The 27,466-nt window shown below is 42.1% G+C and overlaps 1 protein-coding gene across 1 annotated transcript; it reads right to left on the bottom strand.

The window, feature by feature from the left end:
* Nucleotides 1-110: 110 nt before the first annotated feature.
* Nucleotides 111-26,258, bottom strand: LOC137091668 (nuclear factor 7, ovary-like). The gene is made up of 6 exons (XM_067456300.1): nucleotides 25,642-26,258; nucleotides 25,435-25,530; nucleotides 24,987-25,217; nucleotides 24,887-24,909; nucleotides 24,688-24,806; nucleotides 111-1,298 (listed from the first exon to the last, which is right to left on the bottom strand). The coding sequence occupies exons 1-6, from the start codon at nucleotides 26,020-26,022 to the stop codon at nucleotides 796-798; spliced, it is 1,353 nt and encodes a 450-aa protein (XP_067312401.1). The 5' UTR covers nucleotides 26,023-26,258; the 3' UTR covers nucleotides 111-795.
* Between the last annotated feature and the right edge of the window lie 1,208 nt (nucleotides 26,259-27,466).

The following is a 27,466-nucleotide window of genomic DNA, read 5'->3' as shown; positions in this document are numbered from 1 at the left end:
GTCCTGATATGTTGCTGTTATTTGTCCTGTTGGTTATTATCCTATAATAGTTTAATAACTGCTCTTATTGTAACTACTGGTTGGTTCCTCAACAGTCCACGCTTCTGAAGTTCTGATGTCCAGACATTTAATTTATTGATCCGTGAAAACTAGACATCACAGAAACAAAAGCACAGTTCACACACAACCCCACTAAAGACACCAAATCAAATAAAGAAACACATAAAGTATGAAGTCTTTGCCGTGTTTGGCTGTAATAACAGGAGAATAATCAGGAGCTCATGAATATCTGAACTCATGTTTACACTTCCGGTTAAATAATCCAGGAAGAGTCACATGACCATCCATTCAGACAAACTAGGCCACACCAAAACACAACGCCACCAAAAATAGAGGAATGAGCACACACACACACACACACACACACACACACACACACACACACACACACACACACACACACACACACACACACATAAATACACATTTGAATCATAAAGACAATAAACACTAACCCCTGAACCCACTGATATATATCACACATAACCCACAGCGGACCGACCGCTGTCATTATCGCTGCTCTGATTGTGTGAAGGGCTTCTGAATCTTCTGTTCTCTAATTAAATAAACCTGTTGTTTATTGATCAGTGGTGTGAAAGCAATATGAGCGTGTCATGTGATCATCACGGTCCAATCACAGCCACCGCACTGATATTCACATCAACACACTCTCACTCCTGAGATATGGATTAAATATTGGAGACATGATGAAGATCCAGACCTACAGGAGTGACTTTACTGACTATTGACCGCTAAGATCCTCAGAGAGCCATCAAAACACCTGAAGAATGGAAAGAGTGTGTGAGTGAAGGAGGCTGTGTGTGTGTGTAGATGTGTGTTAGTTACAGGATCAGAGAATGACACCGTTCCTCTGTCATAGTCCACACACACTCTCACACGATCAAGCTTCTGTCTAACACGAAAACCAGAACCTGGAGACAGTCCGAATGGATTATACCACACACCCCAGGCATCATCAGTGTTGAAGAAACTCTGTCCCTTCCTCTGGTTTGATGCTGTAGTTACTCCAAGTCTCCAGTTCTGACTCTGCTTAACCTCCACATCCCAGCTGTGTGTTCCTGAGGTAAAACCCTCTGAACCCAGAACACACTCAAACCAGTCAAATCTCTCTGGATTATCAGGAAGAGGTCGATCCTTCCCGCTGAGACTCACACTGGTCAGATCATCAGACAGGACAAGATCTCGATGAGCCGTGTTTGGATCCAGAATCACAGGAGCTGATGAGACACAATCAACAGATGAACACACACACATTATTATGAGTCTGGACACACACACACACACACACACACACACACACACACACACACACACACACACACACACACACACACACACACACACACACACACACACACACACACACACACACACACACACACACACACAATTGGCACGTAAATGCATATAATGTGAACAACACCAACAGATAGTGTGCGTGTGTGTGTGTGTGTGTGTGTGTGTGTGTGTGTGTGTGTGTGTGTGTATGTGTGTAGGATGTTCAGTTTGTACAGTATAAAAACTATCACGTCTATGGAGAGTCCTCACAAAGATAGTGAACCAGACGTGTGTGTGTGTGTGTGCGTGCGTGTGTGTGTGAGTGTGTGTGTGTGTGTGTGTGTGTGTGTGTGTGTGTGTGTGTGTGTGTGTGTGTGTGTGTGTGTGTGTGTGTGTGTGTGTGTGTGTGTGTGTGCGTGCGTGCGTGCGTGCGTGCGTGCGTGCGTGCGTGCGTGAGTGTGTGTGTGTGTGTGTGTGTGTGTGTGTGTGTGTGTGTGTGTGTGTGTGTGTGTGTGTGTGTGTGTGTGTGTGTGTGTGTGTGTTATACATAATTTGTATATCCAGTGACACGATGCACTGGAATGCTATTTTCCGATAAAATATTTTTTTTTACGGTCAGAAAAAGAAATCCCAGATTATTAAAGTGATTATATATTCAGGATAAATGTAATTATGAAAGTCAATTATAAATGTGATTTTACCTTTAAAAATAAATAAAGAATCACAATAGTTTATGATATTATAATTAATTGTGCAATATTTAAAGTGATAAGGCTAGGTAAATAAACGTAGGGGCTTTATATATATAATCAGTTTTAATAATGTTAGCATAGCTACGGCTGGGCCTGGGCGGCTCTAGACTGCCCATCCTGTCAGATCCAGGGGATATATGTGTGTATATTATAATAATACTGTTGTTTCATGTTTAACAACTCTTCAATAATTATTTTAGAAGGGATTTATTGTGTCTTGCATTAGAACTTTATTCTAATATAAAAAAATTAAAAATTAAAAAAATAAAAAAACTTGTCACTTGTATTGGCCAAACATGAGTGCATTGGGAATGAATGGGAGATGAATATCACCTAGTGGGAGCGTTTGGTACTACACACAAACAAACTTTTACTGAAAGTATTTTTTTCAGATGTCAACCTCAAATTTGGAATATAACTTGTTTAGATTTATGGCTTATATTTTTTTGTGATGTTTTGGAATATTTTTGTGCATTTTTCATCATTGTTCATACATTTTATAACATTTTATAAGTTACATTTTTTTAAAACGTTTCTCATTTCAGCAATAATCTGCCAAGTGTCATCTTTATAATTAGACCAGACTTTACTTTGTGATCCAAAGCAGTCAAGATTTATTTCTGTTTAAGTTGGAACTTTTATTTTTAGGTCCTCAAAAAGTTAATAAATGTATTATAGGTACTGCATAAATATAATTTAGTACCATAAAATCCCCATAATTATTTTCACACTCGACCCGTGACTGTGTCTCTCTTCATACGTGTCTGACTCTCATCACATGCTTTCTGTTCAGGTTCTTCTGCCAAACAATTAATCTCTTGATCGTTTCATAAGTCTAACCCAGGGTTGAACGCCTTTTGAGTGGCTTCAAGGCCTTTAAACTGCCTTTTTAACTGTAAAGATGAAAGAAAAACCACCGAGAGCGTTTGAGACTGTCCTACTAAGACATTTGATTCAATTGAGTCTGAGAGCAAGTGGAGAGACTTGGTTAAGGGGATAATTCACCCCACAATAAAAAAGTACATCATCATTTACTCCCCATCATGTCATTCCAAACTTGTATGACTTTTTTTCTTCTGCAAAACACAAAGCTGATATTTTGAAGGACGTTGGGAACCAAACAGCACTGGAGCCCATTGACTTCCATTGTATGGACAAAAGACAACAAAACCCACAGACATTTCTCAGAATAGCTTCTTTTTATATCATACAGGTTTGGAACGAGTAAATGTGGGCAGCTTTAAGCTCTGGGTAAAATGCTCCACAAAATTGTACAGGAATTTAAAATCTGGTAAAGTCATTTTACAAGCCCTCATATATGTGGGTGTGGGTGTGGGTGTGTGTGTGGGTGTGGGTGTGGGTGTGTGTGTGTGTGGGGGGGGGGGGGAATAATAAATTCAGTTTTTAATTGTATATATTTTTTATAAATGTTTTTATTATTTATAAAATAAATAAAATATAAATAATGTAATAAATAACTCGGGAGAGACCCCTGTCATGAGTGTAAAGCGCTTTGGGTGTACATTAGTACATGTGAAAGCGCTATATAAATGCCTCATTCATTAATTCATAATATTAATGCAAATATGCTCATTAATCTCTTCAGTTACGTCACGCCAGCAGTAATGAAAAATGAAGCAACCGTGCAAACACTCCAGCCTCAAACATCTCAAACATCTCAAACACAGCTCGCTCTGAGGCGTGAGAAGCCATCAACATGGAGAAGTAGACTATATTACAACACATCAGACCATACAACTGACTTCAGTCAGTGTGTGTGTGTGTGTGTGTGTGTGTGTGTGTGTAACGTAATCACTATTCAATAATGACCTGCAATTAATACATTAGAGGGCTATTTCTGCTTGATTTAACCCTTTAAACTCAGGTATTGCTGTAAAAACTCTCAATCTTTACAGTGTGTTTGTGATGATAAGAAATGACACAGCAAACACACAGGCGTCGTGATTTACTATCTAACAGGGGACCTGAGTCAGTGTGTGTGTAACGTAATCACTATTCAATAATGACCTGCAATTAATACATTAGAGAGCTATTTCTGCTTGATTTAACCCTTTAAACTCAGTTATTGCTGTAAAAACTCTCAATCTTTGCAGTGTGTTTGTGATGATAAGAAATGTCACAGCAAACACACAGGCGTCGTGATTTACTATCTAACAGGGGACCTGAGTCAGTGTGTGTGTGTAACGTAATCACTATTCAATAATGACCTGCAATTAATACATTAGAAAGCTATTTCTGCTTGATTTAACTCTTTAAACTCAGGTATTGCTGTAAAAACTCTAAATCTTTACAGTGTGTTTGTGATGATAAGAAATGTCACAGCAAACACACAGGCGTCGTGATTTACTATCTAACAGGGGACCTGAGTCAGTGTGTGTAACGTAATCACTATTCAATAATGACCTGCAATTAATACATTAGAGAGCTATTTCTGCTTGATTTAACCCTTTAAACTCAGGTATTGCTGTAAAAACTCTAAATCTTTGCAGTGTGTTTGTGATGATAAGAAATGTCACAGCAAACACACAGGCGTCGTGATTTACTATCTAACAGGGGACCTGAGTCAGTGTGTGTGTAACATATTCACTATTCAATAATGACCTGCAATTAATACATTAGAAAGCTATTTCTGCTTGATTTAACCCTTTAAACTCAGGTATTGCTGTAAAAACTCTAAATCTTTGCAGTGTGTTTGTGATGATAAGAAATGTCACAGCAAACACACAGGCGTCGTGATTTACTATCTAACAGGGGACCTGAGTCAGTGTGTGTGTAACATATTCACTATTCAATAATGACCTGCAATTAATACATTAGAGAGCTATTTCTGCTTGATTTAACCCTTTAAACTCAGGTATTGCTGTAAAAACTCTAAATCTTTGCAGTGTGTTTGTGATGATAAGAAATGTCACAGCAAACACACAGGCGTCGTGATTTACTATCTAACAGGGGACCTGAGTCAGTGTGTGTGTGTAACATAATCACTATTCAATAATGACCTGCAATTAATACATTAGAGAGCTATTACTGCTTGATTTAACCCTTTAAACTCAGGTATTGCTGTAAAAACTCTAAATCTTTGCAGTGTGTTTGTGATGATAAGAAATGTCACAGCAAACACACAGGCGTCGTGATTTACTATCTAACAGGGGACCTGAGTCAGTGTGTGTAACGTAATCACTATTCAATAATGACCTGCAATTAATACATTAGAGAGCTATTTCTGCTTGATTTAACCCTTTAAACTCAGGTATTGCTGTAAAAACTCTAAATCTTTGCAGTGTGTTTGTGATGATAAGAAATGACACAGCAAACACACAGGCGTCGTGATTTACTATCTAACAGGGGACCTGAGTCAGTGTGTGTAACGTAATCACTATTCAATAATGACCTGCAATTAATACATTAGAGAGCTATTACTGCTTGATTTAACCCTTTAAACTCAGGTATTGCTGTAAAAACTCTAAATCTTTGCAGTGTGTTTGTGATGATAAGAAATGTCACAGCAAACACACAGGCGTCGTGATTTACTATCTAACAGGGGACCTGAGTCAGTGTGTGTGTAACATATTCACTATTCAATAATGACCGGCAATTAATACATTAGAGAGCTATTTCTGCTTGATTTAACCCTTTAAACTCAGGTATTGCTGTAAAACCTCTAAATCTTTACAGTGTGTTTGTGATGATAAGAAATGACACAGCAAACACACAGGCGTCGTGATTTACTATCTAACAGGGGACATGAGTCAGTGTGTGTGTAACATAATCACTATTCAATAATGACCTGCAATTAATACATTTGAGAGCTATTTCTGCTTGATTTAACCCTTTAAACTCAGGTATTGCTGTAAAAACTCTAAATCTTTGCAGTGTGTTTGTGATGATAAGAAATGTCACAGCAAACACACAGGCGTCGTGATTTACTATCTAACAGGGGACCTGAGTCAGTGTGTGTGTAACGTAATCACTATTCAATAATGACCTGCAATTAATACATTAGAGAGCTATCTCTGCTTGATTTAACCCTTTAAACTCAGGTATTGCTGTAAAAACTCTAAATCTTTGCAGTGTGTTTATGATGATAAGAAATGTCACAGCAAACACACAGGCGTCGTGATTTACTATCTAACAGGGGACCTGAGTGAGTGTGTGTGTAACGTAATCACTATTCAATAATGACCTGCAATTAATACATTTGAGAGCTATTTCTGCTTGATTTAACCCTTTAAACTCAGGTATTGCTGTAAAAACTCTAAATCTTTACAGTGTGTTTATGATGATAAGAAATGTCACAGCAAACACACAGGCGTCGTGATTTACTATCTAACAGGGGACCTGAGTGAGTGTGTGTGTAACGTAATCACTATTCAATAATGACCAGCAATTAATACATTTGAGAGCTATTTCTGCTTGATTTAACCCTTTAAACTCAGGTATTGCTGTAAAAACTCTAAATCTTTACAGTGTGTTTATGATGATAAGAAATGTCACAGCAAACACACAGGCGTCGTGATTTACTATCTAACAGGGGACCTGAGTGAGTGTGTGTGTAACATATTCACTATTCAATAATGACCGGCAATTAATACATTAGAGAGCTATCTCTGCTTGATTTAACCCTTTAAACTCAGGTATTGCTGTAAAAACTCTCAATCTTTGCAGTGTGTTTGTGATTATAAGAAATGTCACAGCAAACACACAGGCGTCGTGATTTACTATCTAACAGGGGACCTGAGTGAGTGTGTGTGTAACGTAATCACTATTCAATAATGACCTGCAATTAATACATTTGAGAGCTATTTCTGCTTGATTTAACCCTTTAAACTCAGGTATTGCTGTAAAAACTCTAAATCTTTACAGTGTGTTTATGATGATAAGAAATGTCACAGCAAACACACAGGCGTCGTGATTTACTATCTAACAGGGGACCTGAGTGAGTGTGTGTGTAACGTAATCACTATTCAATAATGACCAGCAATTAATACATTTGAGAGCTATTTCTGCTTGATTTAACCCTTTAAACTCAGGTATTGCTGTAAAAACTCTAAATCTTTACAGTGTGTTTATGATGATAAGAAATGTCACAGCAAACACACAGACGTCGTGATTTACTATCTAACAGGGGACCTGAGTCAGTGTGTGTGTAACATATTCACTATTCAATAATGACCGGCAATTAATACATTAGAGAGCTATCTCTGCTTGATTTAACCCTTTAAACTCAGGTATTGCTGTAAAAACTCTAAATCTTTGCAGTGTGTTTATGATGATAAGAAATGTCACAGCAAACACACAGGCGTCGTGATTTACTATCTAACAGGGGACCTGAGTGAGTGTGTGTGTAACGTAATCACTATTCAATAATGACCTGCAATTAATACATTTGAGAGCTATTTCTGCTTGATTTAACCCTTTAAACTCAGGTATTGCTGTAAAAACTCTAAATCTTTACAGTGTGTTTATGATGATAAGAAATGTCACAGCAAACACACAGGCGTCGTGATTTACTATCTAACAGGGGACCTGAGTGAGTGTGTGTGTAACATATTCACTATTCAATAATGACCGGCAATTAATACATTAGAGAGCTATCTCTGCTTGATTTAACCCTTTAAACTCAGGTATTGCTGTAAAAACTCTAAATCTTTGCAGTGTGTTTGTGATTATAAGAAATGTCACAGCAAACACACAGGCGTCGTGATTTACTATCTAACAGGGGACCTGAGTCAGTGTGTGTGTAACATATTCACTATTCAATAATGACCGGCAATTAATACATTTGAGAGCTATTTCTGCTTGATTTAACCCTTTAAACTCAGGTATTGCTGTAAAAACTCTAAATCTTTACAGTGTGTTTGTGATTATAAGAAATGTCACAGCAAACACACAGGCGTCGTGATTTACTATCTAACAGGGGACCTGAGTCAGTGTGTGTGTAACATATTCACTATTCAATAATGACCGGCAATTAATACATTAGAGAGCTATCTCTGCTTGATTTAACCCTTTAAACTCAGGTATTGCTGTAAAAACTCTCAATCTTTGCAGTGTGTTTATGATGATAAGAAATGTCACAGCAAACACACAGGCGTCGTGATTTACTATCTAACAGGGGACCTGAGTGAGTGTGTGTGTAACGTAATCACTATTCAATAATGACCAGCAATTAATACATTTGAGAGCTATTTCTGCTTGATTTAACCCTTTAAACTCAGGTATTGCTGTAAAAACTCTAAATCTTTACAGTGTGTTTATGATGATAAGAAATGTCACAGCAAACACACAGGCGTCGTGATTTACTATCTAACAGGGGACCTGAGTGAGTGTGTGTGTAACGTAATCACTATTCAATAATGACCTGCAATTAATACATTAGAGAGCTATCTCTGCTTGATTTAACCCTTTAAACTCAGGTATTGCTGTAAAAACTCTCAATCTTTGCAGTGTGTTTGTGATGATAAGAAATGTCACAGCAAACACACAGGCGTCGTGATTTACTATCTAACAGGGGACCTGCATCATTTTGTTAAACATTAATAAATCAAAAGTGGTTAGTTTAAAAAGCTCATAAATGTATAAGGTGGTAAGATGGGCCTTTTATATGGGCCAAAAGTCACACATTATTTTTACAAATACTTGGCTAAAATAAAATGTTTTTAATAATGTCTATGTTAACACTTGTTTAAAAGAACTTTAGATGCAAAGTTTGTCCCATTTACCGTACCGTTTATTTTGATAAATAAAATAATGCATTATTTTTCAATAAATATAGGCCACTGTCATTAAAATGTTATATATATATATATATACACAGAAACAAAAAATATTTACAAAAGCATTGAATGAGATCCCTTAATAATTTAATAAAGTTTTACGGTCTCTCCACGGCCATGATGGATGGTATTTACAATATTTATTTGTAGAAACTGAAGACACACACATTTTGATGGCAGATGTATTTCTAATTACATCCTGGGGTGCGTTTCCCGTACAACGACGTAGCTCGCAGATTAACCACCATAGTACGATGCATCTTTGTGAAAACGAACGACCTAGTCACGACTGTTTCCCGAAACCATGGTACCTGAGTCGCAGATCCATAGTTCAAACTACGTTGGTATGAGCCGTCGTTTTTCTTCTTCTTCGATCTAATGGCTGACTGGAGACATGAGCACATACCGCCACCTACAGTAATTTGGTTTTATTTTATCTTTTCTTCGGCACGAATTAAGCTTTTGAAATGACGGTACGTAGGAGTCTTGTAATATTTAATGATTTGTTTGTTCTGCAATACATTATACACACACAGAGTTAAAAATGTGCTCTTTTCTGATCCCAATGTCAATAATTTCACAATTTCAGATAAATACTATTTCTTATGTAATATTGATAGGCTACTTAACCACAATTGAAAAAAGATGGGTTTTGAAAAACTGTGATGTACAGTTGTGGATTGCTTATTTTGCTCAATCTTTCCCATTTTTGTCTTCTTGCCATTCTGACGTGTTAATGAAAATGACACGAAAACCCCAATTTTCAAAGCTTAAAATTGCAGTTCTTTTCAAGAAGGTTGTGTAATATAGTAAAGTCCAGCTATTTTCAAAGCTTAAAAATAGCATTACAAATGCTAAAAAAAAAAAATCTGGCCAGAAATCACTTAAAAAATAAACGATTCTATGGATATGGATGCTATGGATATGGACAAAGCCCAGACAAAGTTAGGAATAAGTGGAAGGACTTTGCAAGTGTGACAAAACAGAGGGCTGTGGCACGTAAGAGGGAAGCAATCAAGACTGACTGAACAAGACAATACCCCAGTTCAGTTCCTCCTGTCCCTACAGAGGTAGACACAGTTTTGGCCATCCTGGGGCCTGTTGCAATGGAAGAATCCTTGGAGATATGGATTCATGTGCATCAACCAGGCCTTTGCCTTCAAAGGCCAGGCCTCCAACATCAGACCCTCTCCAGTCTGGCGCTTCCACATCAGGCTTTACATCTTCAGAGGGCAATAAGAAGAAACAATGCTTTAAATTCAGTTGTTAGCTACACTGCATTATTATGCTGTTGGAAATGTATGGAGGTGATGGGTGATGGCCTAATGGGTGGGTGATAGAAGTACACATGACTCTTTAGTGTGGGCCACTTCTGCAGTTTGCAGGTTGCTGAAGAGGGTCATGGCTTTGGTTATAGCTGGCTGCTGGAGACATGTCCTCTTCACCCATACGTCCTGTCACCAGTGCAGCATCCAGCCACCACTGCAGTTTAAACCATTTGTTTAATGTGACATCATTTCGGTTAAATATTTAGTTTCTTTGTCGATGTGTATTAAATTAACACTTAAAAACATTAAAAAAAAACTTTTTTAACATGCAGATATACATACACTCTTTCTCTCCCCCTATATATATATATATATATATATATATATATATATATATATATATATATACACACACACACACACACACACACATATATATGTATGTATGTATTTACACACAAAATATGTAGAGAGTATTCTATATTCTAATTCTGTAAAAAAAAAATCACTCATTTATACATTTTTTTTTGTTACTTTAGGTACATTCATTTAAAATTTAAAATTAATTTACTAATGAAATACTGTAATCTGAGTGTTAACATTTTATATAAGTGAAAACCTCTAACACATGTATTTTTGAATGTTTTTAAATTAAAATTAAACAAAGATAACCCACTTGACAGACTCACCGTTTCTTTGCACAAACGAAACAATGGCTGCGTTCTAATCGGCAAGATTAATGCTTTCAGAGGCCACTTCGAAGGGAGAATAATCCTGAAGGCCACGCTTCTATATAGTTTCAAACTGAATTTGTAATAATAATAAAAAGACGATTTATGTGATAAACTTAAACCACAACTTTAAGTCTTTTAAATCACTCAAAGTGGATGGTGAAATCTTCTAAATCTTCTAGGGCACAGGGTCGATAACTCTGAATAGACCACAGCCCAGGTGCGGGGCAATCAATGACGTCGACACGGCAAAATAACGACGAACTGACTCTAACCACAGGTGGAGAGCTGTCGTTCCAACGACACAAATTTGCGATGCAGTTTGCGAATGTTCGTTAGAACTATGGTTTCGGGAAACACTGAATCGTTGAACTACGTTGGTAACGACGCAACTTGCGACCATAGTTGGCTAACGATGCTTTTGGGAAACGCACCCCTGGTTGTTTAGATTTTTTAATCCTTTCTTTCTTGGATCCTGTAGTATTTAATTTTAAAGTAATGCAAAGTTTGAAACTAGTCAGGGTATTTAGTAAAGAGATATAATCTATATGATGTTTGTTCCTTTAGTAAGCAGTCTGTTAAACAGCAGCTCTAGAGTCAGAGGACAGCAGGCCATTCAAACAATAGAGGAGTGTGTGTGTGTGTGTGTGTGTGTGTGTGTGTGTGTGTGTGTGTGTGTGTGTGTGTGTGTGTGTGTGTGTGTGTGTGTGTGTGTGTGTGTGTGTGTGTGTGTGAACAACGCGTGTTTAAAGGGTCATGAAACCCCAAAACACTTTTTTTGAGAAGTAAACAGATATGTATAGGCTGCACATCATTGAAAACACTAAGGGTACTCATTAATGGTATCCATATGTGAAAATAGTTATTTTTGCATTTTTCAGAGCGATTTCTGTCTTCCGGTTTGAAAAGCTTAGTCGGAGCAACGTCACAAATGCTGACGTCGGCACGGCCTTTTCGGCCCAAGTATGGGCTGCTGGGCACATGCTGACGTCGACCGCTCCGAGCGATTCTCGATATATATTCATGACATAAAGCTCATTCAGTCCAATCCCTGCGCTGTAGTATGCATACAAGATAATTTAGTTAATATGCATGAGACAGTCACTTCTGTCAGGCTCGTCTTACATCATTATTGTAGAGATATGGTGGGGAAGTTTTGGAAGCAGCGTGCGGAAAAGTCACGGAGGAAAGCTAGGCGTTGTGCTGATACGAAGTAACGTAAAGGGCGCCGAGCGAGCTGTAACCGGCGCCGTCTGTGGAAGCCTTTGCTACAAAGGCTCGGTAAAGTAAAATTCACCTGAGGAATCGCACGCCGAACCTGCAAGCGTTGACTATCTATGTCAGGAGTGCAAAATAACCAATCTGTAATCTGTAGGCTAATGAACAAAAGCCACGTCCTCTCCGTTTTATTTGTCGTCACAGCCATGCACTAAACCGCATGTGTTCGGGCTCTTAGTGAAACAGTGTGCTGCATATTTGGACAAATATAGATTTAGCTGCCGAGTGATAGACAGCGCGGATCGTCACGGCAACCCAGCGCGGTCGAGACTAGCCTCAAACCTCTTCGCTTTTACCCCGATCTAGAATTACACATCTCTTATCACATCGCATGTTGGGTGGTTCACGTTCTCTTATCACGTCGGCGCGTTGTTCATCTTGCCAAACAGCGTGCATATTTGGACAAATATAGTTTTATCACGTTTGCAAAATATTTCGTCATGCATAACATTTATTTTCATTTCTCACTGAATTATGCTGGTTTGAAGAGCTGAATGATTTGCGATCTCTGCTGCACGCCACTCATAGCTCTCTCATTCGCTGTACTCATCCCTCATTTAATCTCACTGTGGTAAACAATGCCAACGTGAACCAAGAACATGTCTCAGAACCGCTGTAACTAGTGATGGGACATCTGAAGCGAGGCTCCGGAGCTTGTGTCGAGCAAAAAGGGGCGTTCCAGATGAAGCCCCGATTCGAGGCTTGTATCGTTTCCGTGAAAATCACGTGACGATGACAAACGAGGCCTCGTTTTCTGTTGAATACGTCATTGCTTCATTCGGAGTATCGCTTTCGGATAAAAGTGGTTCGAAACCTCGCGCCTCTTGTGGGGTTTGCAGTAGGCATTTGCATTGGTGTTGAGGTGTTGGTTGTATGTAGTAGCGATATCATCATATATCATAGCTTGTATTATATATTATATTACATTTTACTTAGTTTAGTAGATTATTAGAGTAAATTATACATAGTTCAGTAGATTAATAGAGTAAATTAGCCTATATCTAGTTGTATATCTAGTAGTGTGTATACTACGTAATTATAATTATAATATATATTATATATATTTTTAACATGAATGTATAACCCGGGGACATAAAAGTTCCCCCAATTGAAGAATCACCCATATAATATATATATATATATATATATATATATATTAGTAGGCCTAGTGTTATTATTATATATATATATATATATATATATATATATATATATATATATATATATATATATATATATTATTGCTATTATTATTATTATTATTAATAATATTATTATAAGACTAGACTGTATTAGGGAAAGCTTTCCCATCCCTGTTGCAGTTTGCTGTTCCACAATTCCAGTCCCATAAGCACTGCACTCACAATAATTTATTTACAATCATTCTGGGCATTCACTCATCACTAACCCAAAGAACTACTGAATAGTTGAACACAAAGTTGTGTGTTTGTGTGAGTTGTGTGTGCATAGGTTAATACAAGCAGAGTAAAATACTTTATTAATACACAGGCAATAGAAAAAGGGTGTGCCCACACTATGACAATTTGGTTGCTCAGGATGAGTAGATTTGTGTGCGATGCATTGCTTTGCACAGCAGGTGTCACTAGGGAGCACACTGTTTCATGAGGCTTCAGGTAGATGAACCTTTTGGTGAACCAATGGGCTGGAAAGCCTCAGTGGTTCAGGAAGCCTCATTTGGCCATCACTAGCTGTAACTGCTGCTGTTGGTATCGCTATCTTAATGCACCTACTGACACTCCCCTATTTATGCAAACATTCCCTCTTTCCACACAATACCATCCCACCTTTTCACAGTCGACCACTCCCCTTTTAACAAGCTTTTTCAAATCGAAGGTGTGAAAGAACACAGCTGCAGCAGGGGGGTCATGACCCTTTAAGGGCTATTACAGTTCCTGCTCCTGCCTACAGGGGAGCTGCTGAGCATGGCCTTAAACACTCACACACTCTTAGGTCCCCTCTTGGTCAAAATTTTAAAAAATTCACCAGATGTTTTTTCTTGATTTTAACATGATTTAAACACGCACACCTGTAGGTCCTTACTTGGTCAAACATTTAAAAAATCTCCAGAGCATTTCTTTAGTGTTTTACATCATTTTCACATGATTTAAAGCATGACCAACAGGGGACCTGAAAAATGTCCCCTCTTGGCTCAGAGGTCCCCTGTTAGATAGGTAGACAAGTACACACACACACACACACACACACACACACACACACACACACACACACACACAGCTCCATTAGAGGCTATGGAGGCCATGAGGATCTTTATCAAGCGCTTGACGACCCTTTCACCGGCTGATGACGTGTCGCGTCAGAAATATAACATTTACTATAAATATACATTTTTTTAAATCATATAATTATTTGTTTTAATGTTCAGTCAGATCATGTCAGATTGTGGTGCTGATTTGAAACATGTAATTTAATAGTTATAATTAATTACTGTAATTTATAATTAACTATTATTGTTATAATGTTTCATTTTGAGATTTTGAAATTGTAAATATGTCAAATTGCTTAAATCTTTAATTTTTATCTTGGTCAACCAATGCACATCTGCAGTTCAAAGTGCGAGTTTCTATGGCAACCAGAGTTAGAATTGGAACCAATGCATTGTGGGTAATTTACAAGGGAAGGAAACATTTCCAGGAAATGGAAATAAGAAATGTAATCATTGGTAAGGTCGTAAGAGCGTATTTCTGCAGGTCTTTCAAGGCTTTTAAAGGGTCATAAAACACTACATTTCCTGAGATGTCAACTGAAATGTTTGTGTTGTGTATCTTGGAAGACAAAGTTATGTAATGTCATATATTAATTATAAATTAAAGGTCCCATGGCATGACATTTTTATTTTATGAGGTTTTTCAACATTAATATGAGTTCCCCTAGCCTGAATGTTGTCCCTGAGTCAGTCATTTGATCAGTATGAACCGAGTTTAGGCTGTCTTCCTCTGACTTTGAGAAACTGAGAGCTCAGACGAGCTGATCCTGAAATCTTCTGTTGTGACATCATCAGGAAAGGTTACCGCCCCTTCCTCTGCTTTACCCTCTCCTGTTGTGACGTCATCAGGAAAGGTTTCCGCCCCTTCCTCTGCTTTACCCTCTCCTGTTGTGACGTCATCAGGAAAGGTTTCCGCCCCTTCCTCTGCTTTACCCTCTCCTGTTGTGACGTCATCAGGAAAGGTTTCTGCCCCTTCCTCTGCTTTACCCTCTCCTGTTGTGACGTCATCAGGAAAGTTTTCCGCCCCTTCCTCTGCTTTACCCTCTCCTGTTGTGACGTCATCAGGAAAGGTTTCCGCCCCTTCCTCTGCTTTACCCTCTCCTGTTGTGACGTCATCAGGAAAGGTTTCCGCCCCTTCCTCTGCTTTACCCTCTCCTGTTGTGACGTCATCAGGAAAGGTTTCCGCCCCTTCCTCTGCTTTACCCTCTCCTGTTGTGACGTCATCAGGAAAGGTTTCCGCCCCTTCCTCTGCTTTACCCTCTCCTGTTGTGACGTCATCAGGAAAGGTTTCCGCCCCTTCCTCTGCTTTACCCTCTCCTGTTGTGACGTCATCAGGAAAGGTTTCCGCCCCTTCCTCTGCTTTACCCTCTCCTGTTGTGACGTCATCAGGAAAGGTTTCCGCCCCTTCCTCTGCTTTACCCTCTCCTGTTGTGACGTCATCAGGAAAGGTTTCCGCCCCTTCCTCTGCTTTACCCTCTCCTGTTGTGACGTCATCAGGAAAGGTTTCCGCCCCTTCCTCTGCTTTACCCTCTCCTGTTGTGACGTCATCAGGAAAGGTTTCCGCCCCTTCCTCTGCTTTACCCTCTCCTGTTGTGACGTCATCAGGAAAGGTTTCCGCCCCTTCCTCTGCTTTACCCTCTCCTGTTGTGACGTCATCAGGAAAGGTTTCCGCCCCTTCCTCTGCTTTACCCTCTCCTGTTGTGACGTCATCAGGAAAGGTTTCCGCCCCTTCCTCTGCTTTACCCTCTCCTGTTGTGACGTCATCAGGAAAGGTTTCCGCCCCTTCCTCTGCTTTACCCTCTCCTGTTGTGACGTCATCAGGAAAGGTTTCCGCCCCTTCCTCTGCTTTACCCTCTCCTGTTGTGACGTCATCAGGAAAGGTTTCCGCCCCTTCCTCTGCTTTACCCTCTCCTGTTGTGACGTCATCAGGAAAGGTTTCCGCCCCTTCCTCTGCTTTACCCTCTCCTGTTGTGACGTCATCAGGAAAGGTTTCCGCCCCTTCCTCTGCTTTACCCTCTCCTGTTGTGACGTCATCAGGAAAGGTTTCCGCCCCTTCCTCTGCTTTACCCTCTCCTGTTGTGACGTCATCAGGAAAGTTTTCCGCCCCTTCCTCCGCTTTACCCTCTCCTGTTGTGACGTCATCAGGAAAGGTTTCCGCCCCTTCCTCTGCTTTACCCTCTCCTGTTGTGACATCATCAGGAAAGTTTTCCGCCCCTTCCTCTGCTTTACCCTCTCCTGTTGTGACGTCATCAGGAAAGGTTTCCGCCCCTTCCTCTGCTTTACCCTCTCCTGTTGTGATGTCATCAGGAAAGGTTTCCGCCCCTTCCTCTGCTTTACCCTCTCCTGTTGTGACGTCATCAGGAAAGGTTTCCGCCCCTTCCTCTGCTTTACCCTCTCCTGTTGTGACATCATCAGGAAAGGTTTCCGCTCTTTCCTCTGCTTTACCCTCTCCTGTTGTGACGTCATCAGGAAAGTTTTCCGCCCCTTCCTCTGCTTTACACTCTCCTGTTGTGATGTCATCAGGAAAGGTTTCCGCCCCTTCCTCTGCTTTACCCTCTCCTGTTGTGACATCATCAGGAAAGGTTACCGCCCCTTCCTCTGCTTTACCCTCTCCTGTTGTGACGTCATCAGGAAAGGTTTCTGCCCCTTCCTCTGCTTTACCCTCTCCTGTTGTGACGTCATCAGGAAAGGTTTCCGCCCCTTCCTCTGCTTTACCCTCTCCTGTTGTGACGTCATCAGGAAAGGTTTCCGCCCCTTCCTCTGCTTTACCCTCTCCTGTTGTGACGTCATCAGGAAAGGTTTCCGCCCCTTCCTCTGCTTTACCCTCTCCTGTTGTGACGTCATCAGGAAAGGTTTCCGCCCCTTCCTCTGCTTTACCCTCTCCTGTTGTGACGTCATCAGGAAAGGTTTCCGCCCCTTCCTCTGCTTTACCCTCTCCTGTTGTGACGTCATCAGGAAAGGTTTCCGCCCCTTCCTCTGCTTTACCCTCTCCTGTTGTGACGTCATCAGGAAAGGTTTCCGCCCCTTCCTCTGCTTTACCCTCTCCTGTTGTGACGTCATCAGGAAAGGTTTCCGCCCCTTCCTCTGCTTTACCCTCTCCTGTTGTGACGTCATCAGGAAAGGTTTCCGCCCCTTCCTCTGCTTTACCCTCTCCTGTTGTGATGTCATCAGGAAAGGTTTCTGCCCCTTCCTCTGCTTTACCCTCTCCTGTTGTGACGTCATCAGGAAAGGTTTCCGCCCCTTCCTCTGCTTTACCCTCTCCTGTTGTGACGTCATCAGGAAAGGTTTCCGCCCCTTCCTCTGCTTTACCCTCTCCTGTTGTGACGTCATCAGGAAAGGTTTCCGCCCCTTCCTCTGCTTTACCCTCTCCTGTTGTGACGTCATCAGGAAAGGTTTCCGCCCCTTCCTCTGCTTTACCCTCTCCTGTTGTGACGTCATCAGGAAAGGTTTCCGCCCCTTCCTCTGCTTTACCCTCTCCTGTTGTGACGTCATCAGGAAAGGTTTCCGCCCCTTCCTCTGCTTTACCCTCTCCTGTTGTGACGTCATCAGGAAAGGTTTCCGCCCCTTCCTCTGCTTTACCCTCTCCTGTTGTGACGTCATCAGGAAAGGTTTCCGCCCCTTCCTCTGCTTTACCCTCTCCTGTTGTGACGTCATCAGGAAAGGTTTCCGCCCCTTCCTCTGCTTTACCCTCTCCTGTTGTGATGTCATCAGGAAAGGTTTCCGCCCCTTCCTCTGCTTTACCCTCTCCTGTTGTGACGTCATCAGGAAAGGTTTCCGCCCCTTCCTCTGCTTTACCCTCTCCTGTTGTGACGTCATCAGGAAAGGTTTCCGCCCCTTCCTCTGCTTTACCCTCTCCTGTTGTGACGTCATCAGGAAAGGTTTCCGCCCCTTCCTCTGCTTTACCCTCTCCTGTTGTGACGTCATCAGGAAAGGTTTCCGCCCCTTCCTCTGCTTTACCCTCTCCTGTTGTGACGTCATCAGGAAAGGTTTCCGCCCCTTCCTCTGCTTTACCCTCTCCTGTTGTGACGTCATCAGGAAAGGTTTCCGCCCCTTCCTCTGCTTTACCCTCTCCTGTTGTGACGTCATCAGGAAAGTTTTCCGCCCCTTCCTCCGCTTTACCCTCTCCTGTTGTGACGTCATCAGGAAAGGTTTCCGCCCCTTCCTCTGCTTTACCCTCTCCTGTTGTGACATCATCAGGAAAGTTTTCCGCCCCTTCCTCTGCTTTACCCTCTCCTGTTGTGACGTCATCAGGAAAGGTTTCCGCCCCTTCCTCTGCTTTACCCTCTCCTGTTGTGATGTCATCAGGAAAGGTTTCCGCCCCTTCCTCTGCTTTACCCTCTCCTGTTGTGACGTCATCAGGAAAGGTTTCCGCCCCTTCCTCTGCTTTACCCTCTCCTGTTGTGACGTCATCAGGAAAGGTTTCCGCTCTTTCCTCTGCTTTACCCTCTCCTGTTGTGACGTCATCAGGAAAGTTTTCCGCCCCTTCCTCTGCTTTACACTCTCCTGTTGTGATGTCATCAGGAAAGGTTTCCGCCCCTTCCTCTGCTTTACCCTCTCCTGTTGTGACATCATCAGGAAAGGTTTCCGCCCCTTCCTCCGCTTTACCCTCTCCTGTTGTGACGTCATCAGGAAAGGTTTCCGCCCCTTCCTCTGCTTTACCCTCTCCTGTTGTGACGTCATCAGGAAAGGTTTCCGCCCCTTCCTCCGCTTTACCCTCTCCTGTTGTGACGTCATCAGGAAAGTTTTCCGCCCCTTCCTCTGCTTTACCCTCTCCTGTTGTGATGTCATCAGGAAAGGTTTCCGCCCCTTCCTCTGCTTTACCCTCTCCTGTTGTGACGTCATCAGGAAAGGTTTCCGCCCCTTCCTCTGCTTTACCCTCTCCTGTTGTGACGTCATCAGGAAAGGTTTCCGCCCCTTCCTCTGCTTTACCCTCTCCTGTTGTGACGTCATCAGGAAAGGTTTCCGCCCCTTCCTCTGCTTTACCCTCTCCTGTTGTGACGTCATCAGGAAAGGTTTCCGCCCCTTCCTCTGCTTTACCCTCTCCTGTTGTGACATCATCAGGAAAGTTTTCCGCCCCTTCCTCTGCTTTACCCTCTCCTGTTGTGACGTCATCAGGAAAGGTTTCCGCCCCTTCCTCTGCTTTACCCTCTCCTGTTGTGACGTCATCAGGAAAGGTTTCCGCCCCTTCCTCTGCTTTACCCTCTCCTGTTGTGACGTCATCAGGAAAGTTTTCCGCCCCTTCCTCTGCTTTACCCTCTCCTGTTGTGACGTAATCAGGAAAGGTTTCCGCCCCTTCCTCTGCTTTACCCTCTCCTGTTGTGACGTCATCAGGAAAGGTTTCCGCCCCTTCCTCTGCTTTACCCTCTCCTGTTGTGACGTCATCAGGAAAGGTTTCCGCCCCTTCCTCTGCTTTACCCTCTCCTGTTGTGACGTCATCAGGAAAGGTTTCCGCCCCTTCCTCTGCTTTACCCTCTCCTGTTGTGACGTCATCAGGAAAGGTTTCCGCCCCTTCCTCTGCTTTACCCGCTGCTGTTGTGACGTCATCAGGAAAGGTTCCCGCCCCTTCCTCTGCTTTACCCGCTGCTGTTGTGACGTCATCAGGAAAGGTTTCCGCCCCTTCCTCTGCTTTACCCTCTCCTGTTGTGACGTCATCAGGAAAGGTTTCCGCCCCTTCCTCTGCTTTACCCGCTGCTGTTGTGACATCATCAGGAAAGGTTTCCGCCCCTTCCTCTGCTTTACCCGCTGCTGTTGTGACGTCATCAGGAAAGGTTTCCGCCCCTTCCTCTGCTTTACCCGCTCCTGTTGTGACGTCATCAGGAAAGGTTTCCGCCCCTTCCTCTGCTTTACCCGCTGCTGTTGTGACGTCATCAGGAAAGGTTTCCGCCCCTTCCTCTGCTTTACCCGCTGCTGTTGTGACGTCATCAGGAAAGGTTTCCGCCCCTTCCTCTGCTTTACCCGCTGCTGTTGTGACGTCATCAGGAAAGGTTTCCGCCCCTTCCTCCGCTTTACCCTCTCCTGTTGTGACGTCATCAGGAAAGGTTTCCGCCCCTTCCTCCGCTTTACCCTCTCCTGTTGTGACGTCATCAGGAAAGGTTTCCGCCCCTTCCTCCGCTTTACCCTCTCCTGTTGTGACGTCATCAGGAAAGGTTTCCGCCCCTTCCTCCGCTTTACCCTCTCCTGTTGTGACGTCATCAGGAAAGGTTTCCGCCCCTTCCTCCGCTTTACCCTCTCCTGTTGTGACGTCATCAGGAAAGGTTTCCGCCCCTTCCTCTGCTTTACCCTCTCCTGTTGTGACATCATCAGGAAAGGTTACCGCCCCTTCCTCTGCTTTACCCTCTCCTGTTGTGACGTCATCAGGAAAGGTTTCCGCCCCTTCCTCTGCTTTACCCTCTCCTGTTGTGACGTCATCAGGAAAGGTTTCCGCCCCTTCCTCTGCTTTACCCTCTCCTGTTGTGACGTCATCAGGAAAGGTTTCCGCCCCTTCCTCTGCTTTACCCTCTCCTGTTGTGACGTCATCAGGAAAGGTTTCCTCCCCTTCCTCTGCTTTACCCTCTCCTGTTGTGACGTCATCAGGAAAGGTTTCCGCCCCTTCCTCTGCTTTACCCTCTCCTGTTGTGACGTCATCAGGAAAGGTTTCCGCCCCTTCCTCTGCTTTACCCTCTCCTGTTGTGACGTCATCAGGAAAGGTTTCCGCCCCTTCCTCTGCTTTACCCTCTCCTGTTGTGACGTCATCAGGAAAGGTTTCCGCCCCTTCCTCTGCTTTACCCTCTCCTGTTGTGACGTCATCAGGAAAGGTTTCCGCCCCTTCCTCTGCTTTACCCTCTCCTGTTGTGATGTCATCAGGAAAGGTTTCCGCCCCTTCCTCTGCTTTACCCTCTCCTGTTGTGACGTCATCAGGAAAGTTTTCCGCCCCTTCCTCCGCTTTACCCTCTCCTGTTGTGACGTCATCAGGAAAGGTTTCCGCCCCTTCCTCTGCTTTACCCTCTCCTGTTGTGATGTCATCAGGAAAGGTTACCGCCCCTTCCTCTGCTTTACCCTCTCCTGTTGTGACGTCATCAGGAAAGGTTTCCGCCCCTTCCTCTGCTTTACCCTCTCCTGTTGTGACGTCATCAGGAAAGGTTTCCGCCCCTTCCTCTGCTTTACCCTCTCCTGTTGTGACGTCATGAGGAAAGGTTTCCGCCCCTTCCTCTGCTTTACCCTCTCCTGTTGTGACGTCATCAGGAAAGGTTTCCGCCCCTTCCTCTGCTTTACCCTCTCCTGTTGTGACGTCATCAGGAAAGGTTTCCGCCACTTCCTCTGCTTTACCCTCTCCTGTTGTGACGTCATCAGGAAAGGTTTCCGCCCCTTCCTCTGCTTTACCCTCTCCTGTTGTGACGTCATCAGGAAAGGTTTCCGCCCCTTCCTCTGCTTTACCCGCTCAGAGAGTTAGTAGAGAAAGGAGTCAGTTTATCAGTGGATATCAGCAGCTCAGGCTTTACCATACAGATTTGACAGCACCGCCACAGACAGTGAGTAACAGTGTTCATTAATGCCTGATCTGGGATCAGTGAGTTCTGGTGTGGAGCTAATCATTCAAGTTCACACACACTTTCTCTCTAAATCGTTTAATACGGTCAGTCCCACCGCTGGCCGTCTGCATCAGTGAATCAAGCCAGTGACTAAAACCATCAACTTCACGTCATTTCTGTGAGCAACATGAGACAAATCTGTTATTTAGATGATTAAACTACAGAGTGCGATCAAAGAACACTCTTTATAATGTTCGGATTGGTCAATCACACGTTTGAATGACGCAATGATATTACACAGCTCCTGAAAATAGGCAAACTTCTGTCAACATAACCAGCGTTACGATCTGCTTGCAGAGAGAGCAAGCGTTGTAATCATGGAGACGTTTGTGAGACACGCTTCAGAAGATACTTACTTCTGTGCAGACTCCGAGCCGGATCTATTTGATCCGGAATAACAGTCACACTGAAGAAGAGCTTTTGAGATGTGAAAGAGAAAGTGTGGCTGAGCAGACTGGGCAGAAGGGACGAGGAGAGCAGATTCAAACTGGTGAGTCAGAGAAGAGTCAAAATTCAAGGAAAAATGGTCTGACATGGAGTCGGTCTTCCGAGCTTTTGATTTTGACTAACGTAATATGTGAATGAAATATGCTAAGACGGTGCTGCTTATTATGAAGACAGAGAGAGAGCGTGCGCTCCATTCTTTCTCTCTGTCACTCAGTTGACCTGCACCCTGTCATCTACATCATTGATATCTATGGTTCAGAGCAGTCAACCACTGATTTTTTCATTACTTGATTTTCGTTGGTATTCTGTGAAACATGATGGTAGTATACACCTTCGACTCACTATCACAGCTCTTCAGATGATATAGTGTCTGTACATGTAATTGTATGGCAAGCCCAAAGGGTCAGAAATACACTACCCATACGGGTACAGCTGAATCGCATCTACAGCCAAATGCTGTATTTGACGGCATTTAAGGCTATTTTAATGCGTCTAATATGCCGTCCTCATTCAAAATGCCACAAAATATGCTATATCCTGTGGAAAGTATTATATATACAGTGGGTACGGAAAGTTTTCAGATCCCCCTTAAATTTTTCACTTTTTGTTATATTGCAACCATTTGCTAAAATCATTTAAGTTCATTTTTTTCTCATTACTGTACACACAGCACTCCATATTGACAGAAAAACACAGAATTGTTGACATTTTTGCAGATTTATTAAAAAAGAAAAACTGAAATCTCACATGGTCCTCAGTATTCAGACCCTTTGCTGTGACGCTCATATATTTAACTCAGTGCTGTCCTTTTCTTCTGATCATCCTTGAGATGGTTCTACACCTTTATTTGAGTCCAGCTGTGTTTGATTATACTGATTGGACTTGATTAGGAAAGCCACACACCTTTCTATATCAGACCTTACAGCTCACAGTGCATGTCAGAGCAAATGAGAATCAGGAGGTCAAAGGAACTGCCTGAAGACCTCAGAGACAGAATTGTGGCACGGCACAGATCTGGCCATGGTTACAAAAAATATTCTGCAGCACTTAAGGTTCCTAAGAGCACAGTGGCCTTCATAATCCTTAATGGAAGACGTGTGGGATGACCAGAACCCGTCCTAGAGCTGGCCATCCGGTTAAACAGAGCTATCGGGGATAAGAGCCTTGGGGAGAGAGGTAAAGAACCCAAAGATCACTGAGGCTGAGCTCCAGAGATGGAGAGATGGGAGAAAGATGGAGAAAGACAACCATCACTGCAGCCCTCCACCAGTTGGGGCTTTATGGCAGAGTGGCCGACGGAAGCCTCTCCTCAGAGCAGGACACATGAAAGTTTGCTAAAAAACACCTGAAGGACTCCAAGATGCTGAGAAATAAAATTATCTGGTCTGATGAGACCAAGATAGAACTTTTTGGCCTTAATTCTAAGCGGTATGTGTGGAGAAAAATATTACCTGTCCAATACAGTCCCAACAGTGAAGCGTAGTGGTGGCAGCATAATGCTGTGGGGTGATTTTCAGCTGCAGGGTCAGGGCCACTGGTTGAAATTGAGGAAAATATTAATCTGGCCAAGAACAGGGATATTCTGGACGAAAACCTCCTCCAGAGTACTCAAGACCTCAGACTGGGCCGAAGGTTGACCTTCCACCAAGACAATGACCCTAAACACACAGCTAAAATAACGGAGGAGTGGCTTCACAACAACTCCGTGACTGTTCTTGAATGGCCCAGTCAGAGCCCTGACTTAAACCCAATTGAGCATCTCTGGAGAGACCTGAAAATGGCTGTCCACAAACATTTACCATCCAACCTGACAGAACTGGAGAGGATCTGCTGGAGGAATGGTAGAGGATCCCCAAATCCAGCTGTGGAAAACTTGTGACATCTTTCCCAAAAAGACTCATGGCTTTATTAGATCAAAAGGGTGCTTCTACTAAATGCTAAGCAACGGGTCTAGAGACTGAGGACTGAGGATCTTTTTTTTTAAATCTGCAAAAATGTCAACAATTCTGTGTTTTTCTGTCAATATGTGGTGCTGTGTGTACACTAATGAGAAAAAATGACCTTAAATGATTTAAGCAAATGGCTGCAGTATAACAAAGAGTGAAAATTTTAAGGGGTCTGAATACTTTCCGTACCCACTGTGTGTGTGTGTGTGTGTGTGTGTGTGTGTGTGTGTGTGTGTGTGTGTGTGTGTGTGTGTGTGTGTGTGTGTGTGTGTGTGTGTGTGTGTAGTCAGACTCACTGTTGTTGACGATGTCCTGCATCTTCTTCCAGACTCTGGACGGCAGGTTGCCCAAGTACCGTGGCACATGAATCAAAGCTCCAGAAGCCATCTGTGGATCCGGCTGTGATCTCTGGACTCTGGAAGAACATTCAGGATCAGAACTGCAGCGGCTTTGGATCAGAACCAGAGAGACCAGAGACAGGAGCAGATCACTCACCTTTCCTTTGAGACTGGAAACTCCTGCAGAACAAACACACCATTAATCATCAAGAACTCAATCAATGAACCAATGATCAACCAATGATCTGAAATCAGACCTTCAGAAAGCAGACGTCACTGGCTCTCATCATCTCCTCCATGTCTTTGATTGTGTGTGAAAGAGCTGAGATGTGTGTGTTCATCTCCTCCAGCTTCTCCTTCATCATCTGCTTCTTCTGCTCCTCTTCCTCCCTCAGTGCAGTGATTGTAGCTTCTTCTTCATCTCTGAGGAACTGATGAAGCTTCTCAAACTGCTGTTTAATCTGACGCTCTGTGTGCTCAACTTGAGCCTGAAATCAAATCACATTCCCTTCAGTCATCTCAATCCACACACATCAACACTTCACATCATTCATATCAGAGAGAAACTTCCATACCCGACATATAACGGATCCAGAAGCAGACGCTGCTCGTCATTAAAATAATCAACTTAAATATATCAGATCATAACTGTATATAGTGATCCTACAGCAGTGATGAAAATGACTCTTGACTCTGTTTCCTCACCTTGATGTGTTGAGCTGTTTTCTCAAACTCTCCTTTAATGTTTTCATTGTGTTTAAGTTTCTTCTGTAAGGACTTCAGTGCTGTATTGAGCTCCTCCTAGAATTGAACAAAAACTACTTCACTCCTCACTAATCCTAAATGTGTGAGTATGGGTTACCATTGGCCTGTGTCACTTTCACTTCATGTGAAACGAGGCATTTGTCTTACCTTATATGATGAAACCACTTCATCGATGGGTCTGATTGTGTGACTGATGTGTTTCTGTGAATCTCTGCACACTACACACACCGGCTGTTTGTCCTCCAGGCAGAAGAGTTTGAGTTTCTCACTGTGTAAACTGCAGATCTCCTGCAGATTCTCCTTCAGGATCGACTCACACAAATTCTTTAATGCCAGATTAAATGGAGGATTGTCTTTTGAGGACCTTCTCCTGCAGACGGGACACTCCTGAGTTGTCTTGGTTCTCCAGAACTGCTGAAGACACTCTTTACAGACACTGTGACTACATGATAAAAGAACAGGAGCCTTGAAGATTTCACAGCACACAGGACAAGAAAGCTCTTCAGCAGAAACATTTAGTGAAGCCATTCTCACTGTCTGAGCTCAGCAACACAAACTTTACTTTCACTTTCTGAATGACGGTTTTAAAGCTGAATCACCTTGAGAATCACAACGATCTGCTGTCTGTCCAGAAACTAATGTCTCAAAAATCCTTCTTGAAAGAGTTTCAGTTCATTCTCCGCTGATCGCTGATTCTTTATTGCTTTTGTTGAGAGAAGAGAGTCAGTGTGGCAGAAGACAGGAATAATAAGTCTGTCTCTTCCTGTAAGTGTTGTAAGAGGGTGGAGTTTATGATCACCTTTGGCTCAAAGTACAACATCAGCATTCAGTCAGGGTTTTAACAAAGCTTGCATTGAAACTTTATTTATAAATCTTTGAATCAAACACTAAAGAACAATGAAATATAACAAATATTGACAATAAAAATACTCAAAGACACTTTATTAGTGTTTTATTTATTGCTCTTTATTTGTATATAGTTTTATTTTTTCACATAAGCAATGCATAAAAAACTGTGTTAACTCATTTAATTTGAGGAAACTGATTGTCTAAAACTGGTCAATTTCCATTTAATATTTATACTGTGCTATTAATGTTAGTACTGTGAACTTATTTCACTTGAGTCCACAAAAAAAAGAATGTTTCTTAAAAAATGAACTTAAATGAACATCAATTTTACTCAAAACTTCTAGCTAAAAACAGCACACATGCATGTGTTAAGTAACGATCATCACTGCATCAGCAACGACACCATTATTGCCTTTAACCCTTCTCTGATCCTCTGGGTCTTTTCTTACCTCAAAGGACTTTGTTCAAAAAAAAAAAATCCCATTGTCCAAATGGCATGAGACATTGTACCCTTGTCAACACTCTCTAGATCTACAAATAAAATAAAAATATTGGATTGATATCTGTTTTTATGTTCGAGTGACAAAAGAAGTCACACTCAGGTCAGACCCTGCTTAGAAAATGGACAAAATTCATCCTCAAAAACAGAAACAACACAAAACATGTATACAGAAAAGAAGTGGCACACTTCCAACAATGCATTAAACATCCACAATGCAAAATGATCATGTACACACACAAAACCCCTTGCATATAAACTGAGAGTAGAGTAGAAGAAGTCAGTTTGTTTGGAATTGGGAAGCATGGAATTAACTTTGCACCTCCAGCAACACACACACACACACACACACATATATATTAGTGCTGGGCAACGATTAAAATGTTTAATAGCATAATTTTCTGTGATTAATCGTGATTAATCGCAGTATGTGCAAAATTCAATAATGAATGCAAAAGTGCTGCTAAATGAACAAAAGTGCAATAACATGGTTTGCAAACACTTTAAACAAATAAGGTGCTTTTTACAGCAGTTAAAAGTTAGTAACAGTTACAATATTTCTTGTAAATATCAACTTAAACATTCATTTAATCAAATTACATTAAATTGGTGGTAGCATATATT

The sequence above is a fragment of the Pseudorasbora parva genome, chromosome 10 (genome assembly GCF_024679245.1).
Source record: "Pseudorasbora parva isolate DD20220531a chromosome 10, ASM2467924v1, whole genome shotgun sequence".
In the NCBI taxonomy this organism is placed as follows: Eukaryota; Metazoa; Chordata; class Actinopteri; order Cypriniformes; family Gobionidae; genus Pseudorasbora; species Pseudorasbora parva.
The sequence above is the reverse complement of the archived record's forward strand: the minus strand, read 5'-3'. Positions and strand labels throughout refer to the sequence as shown.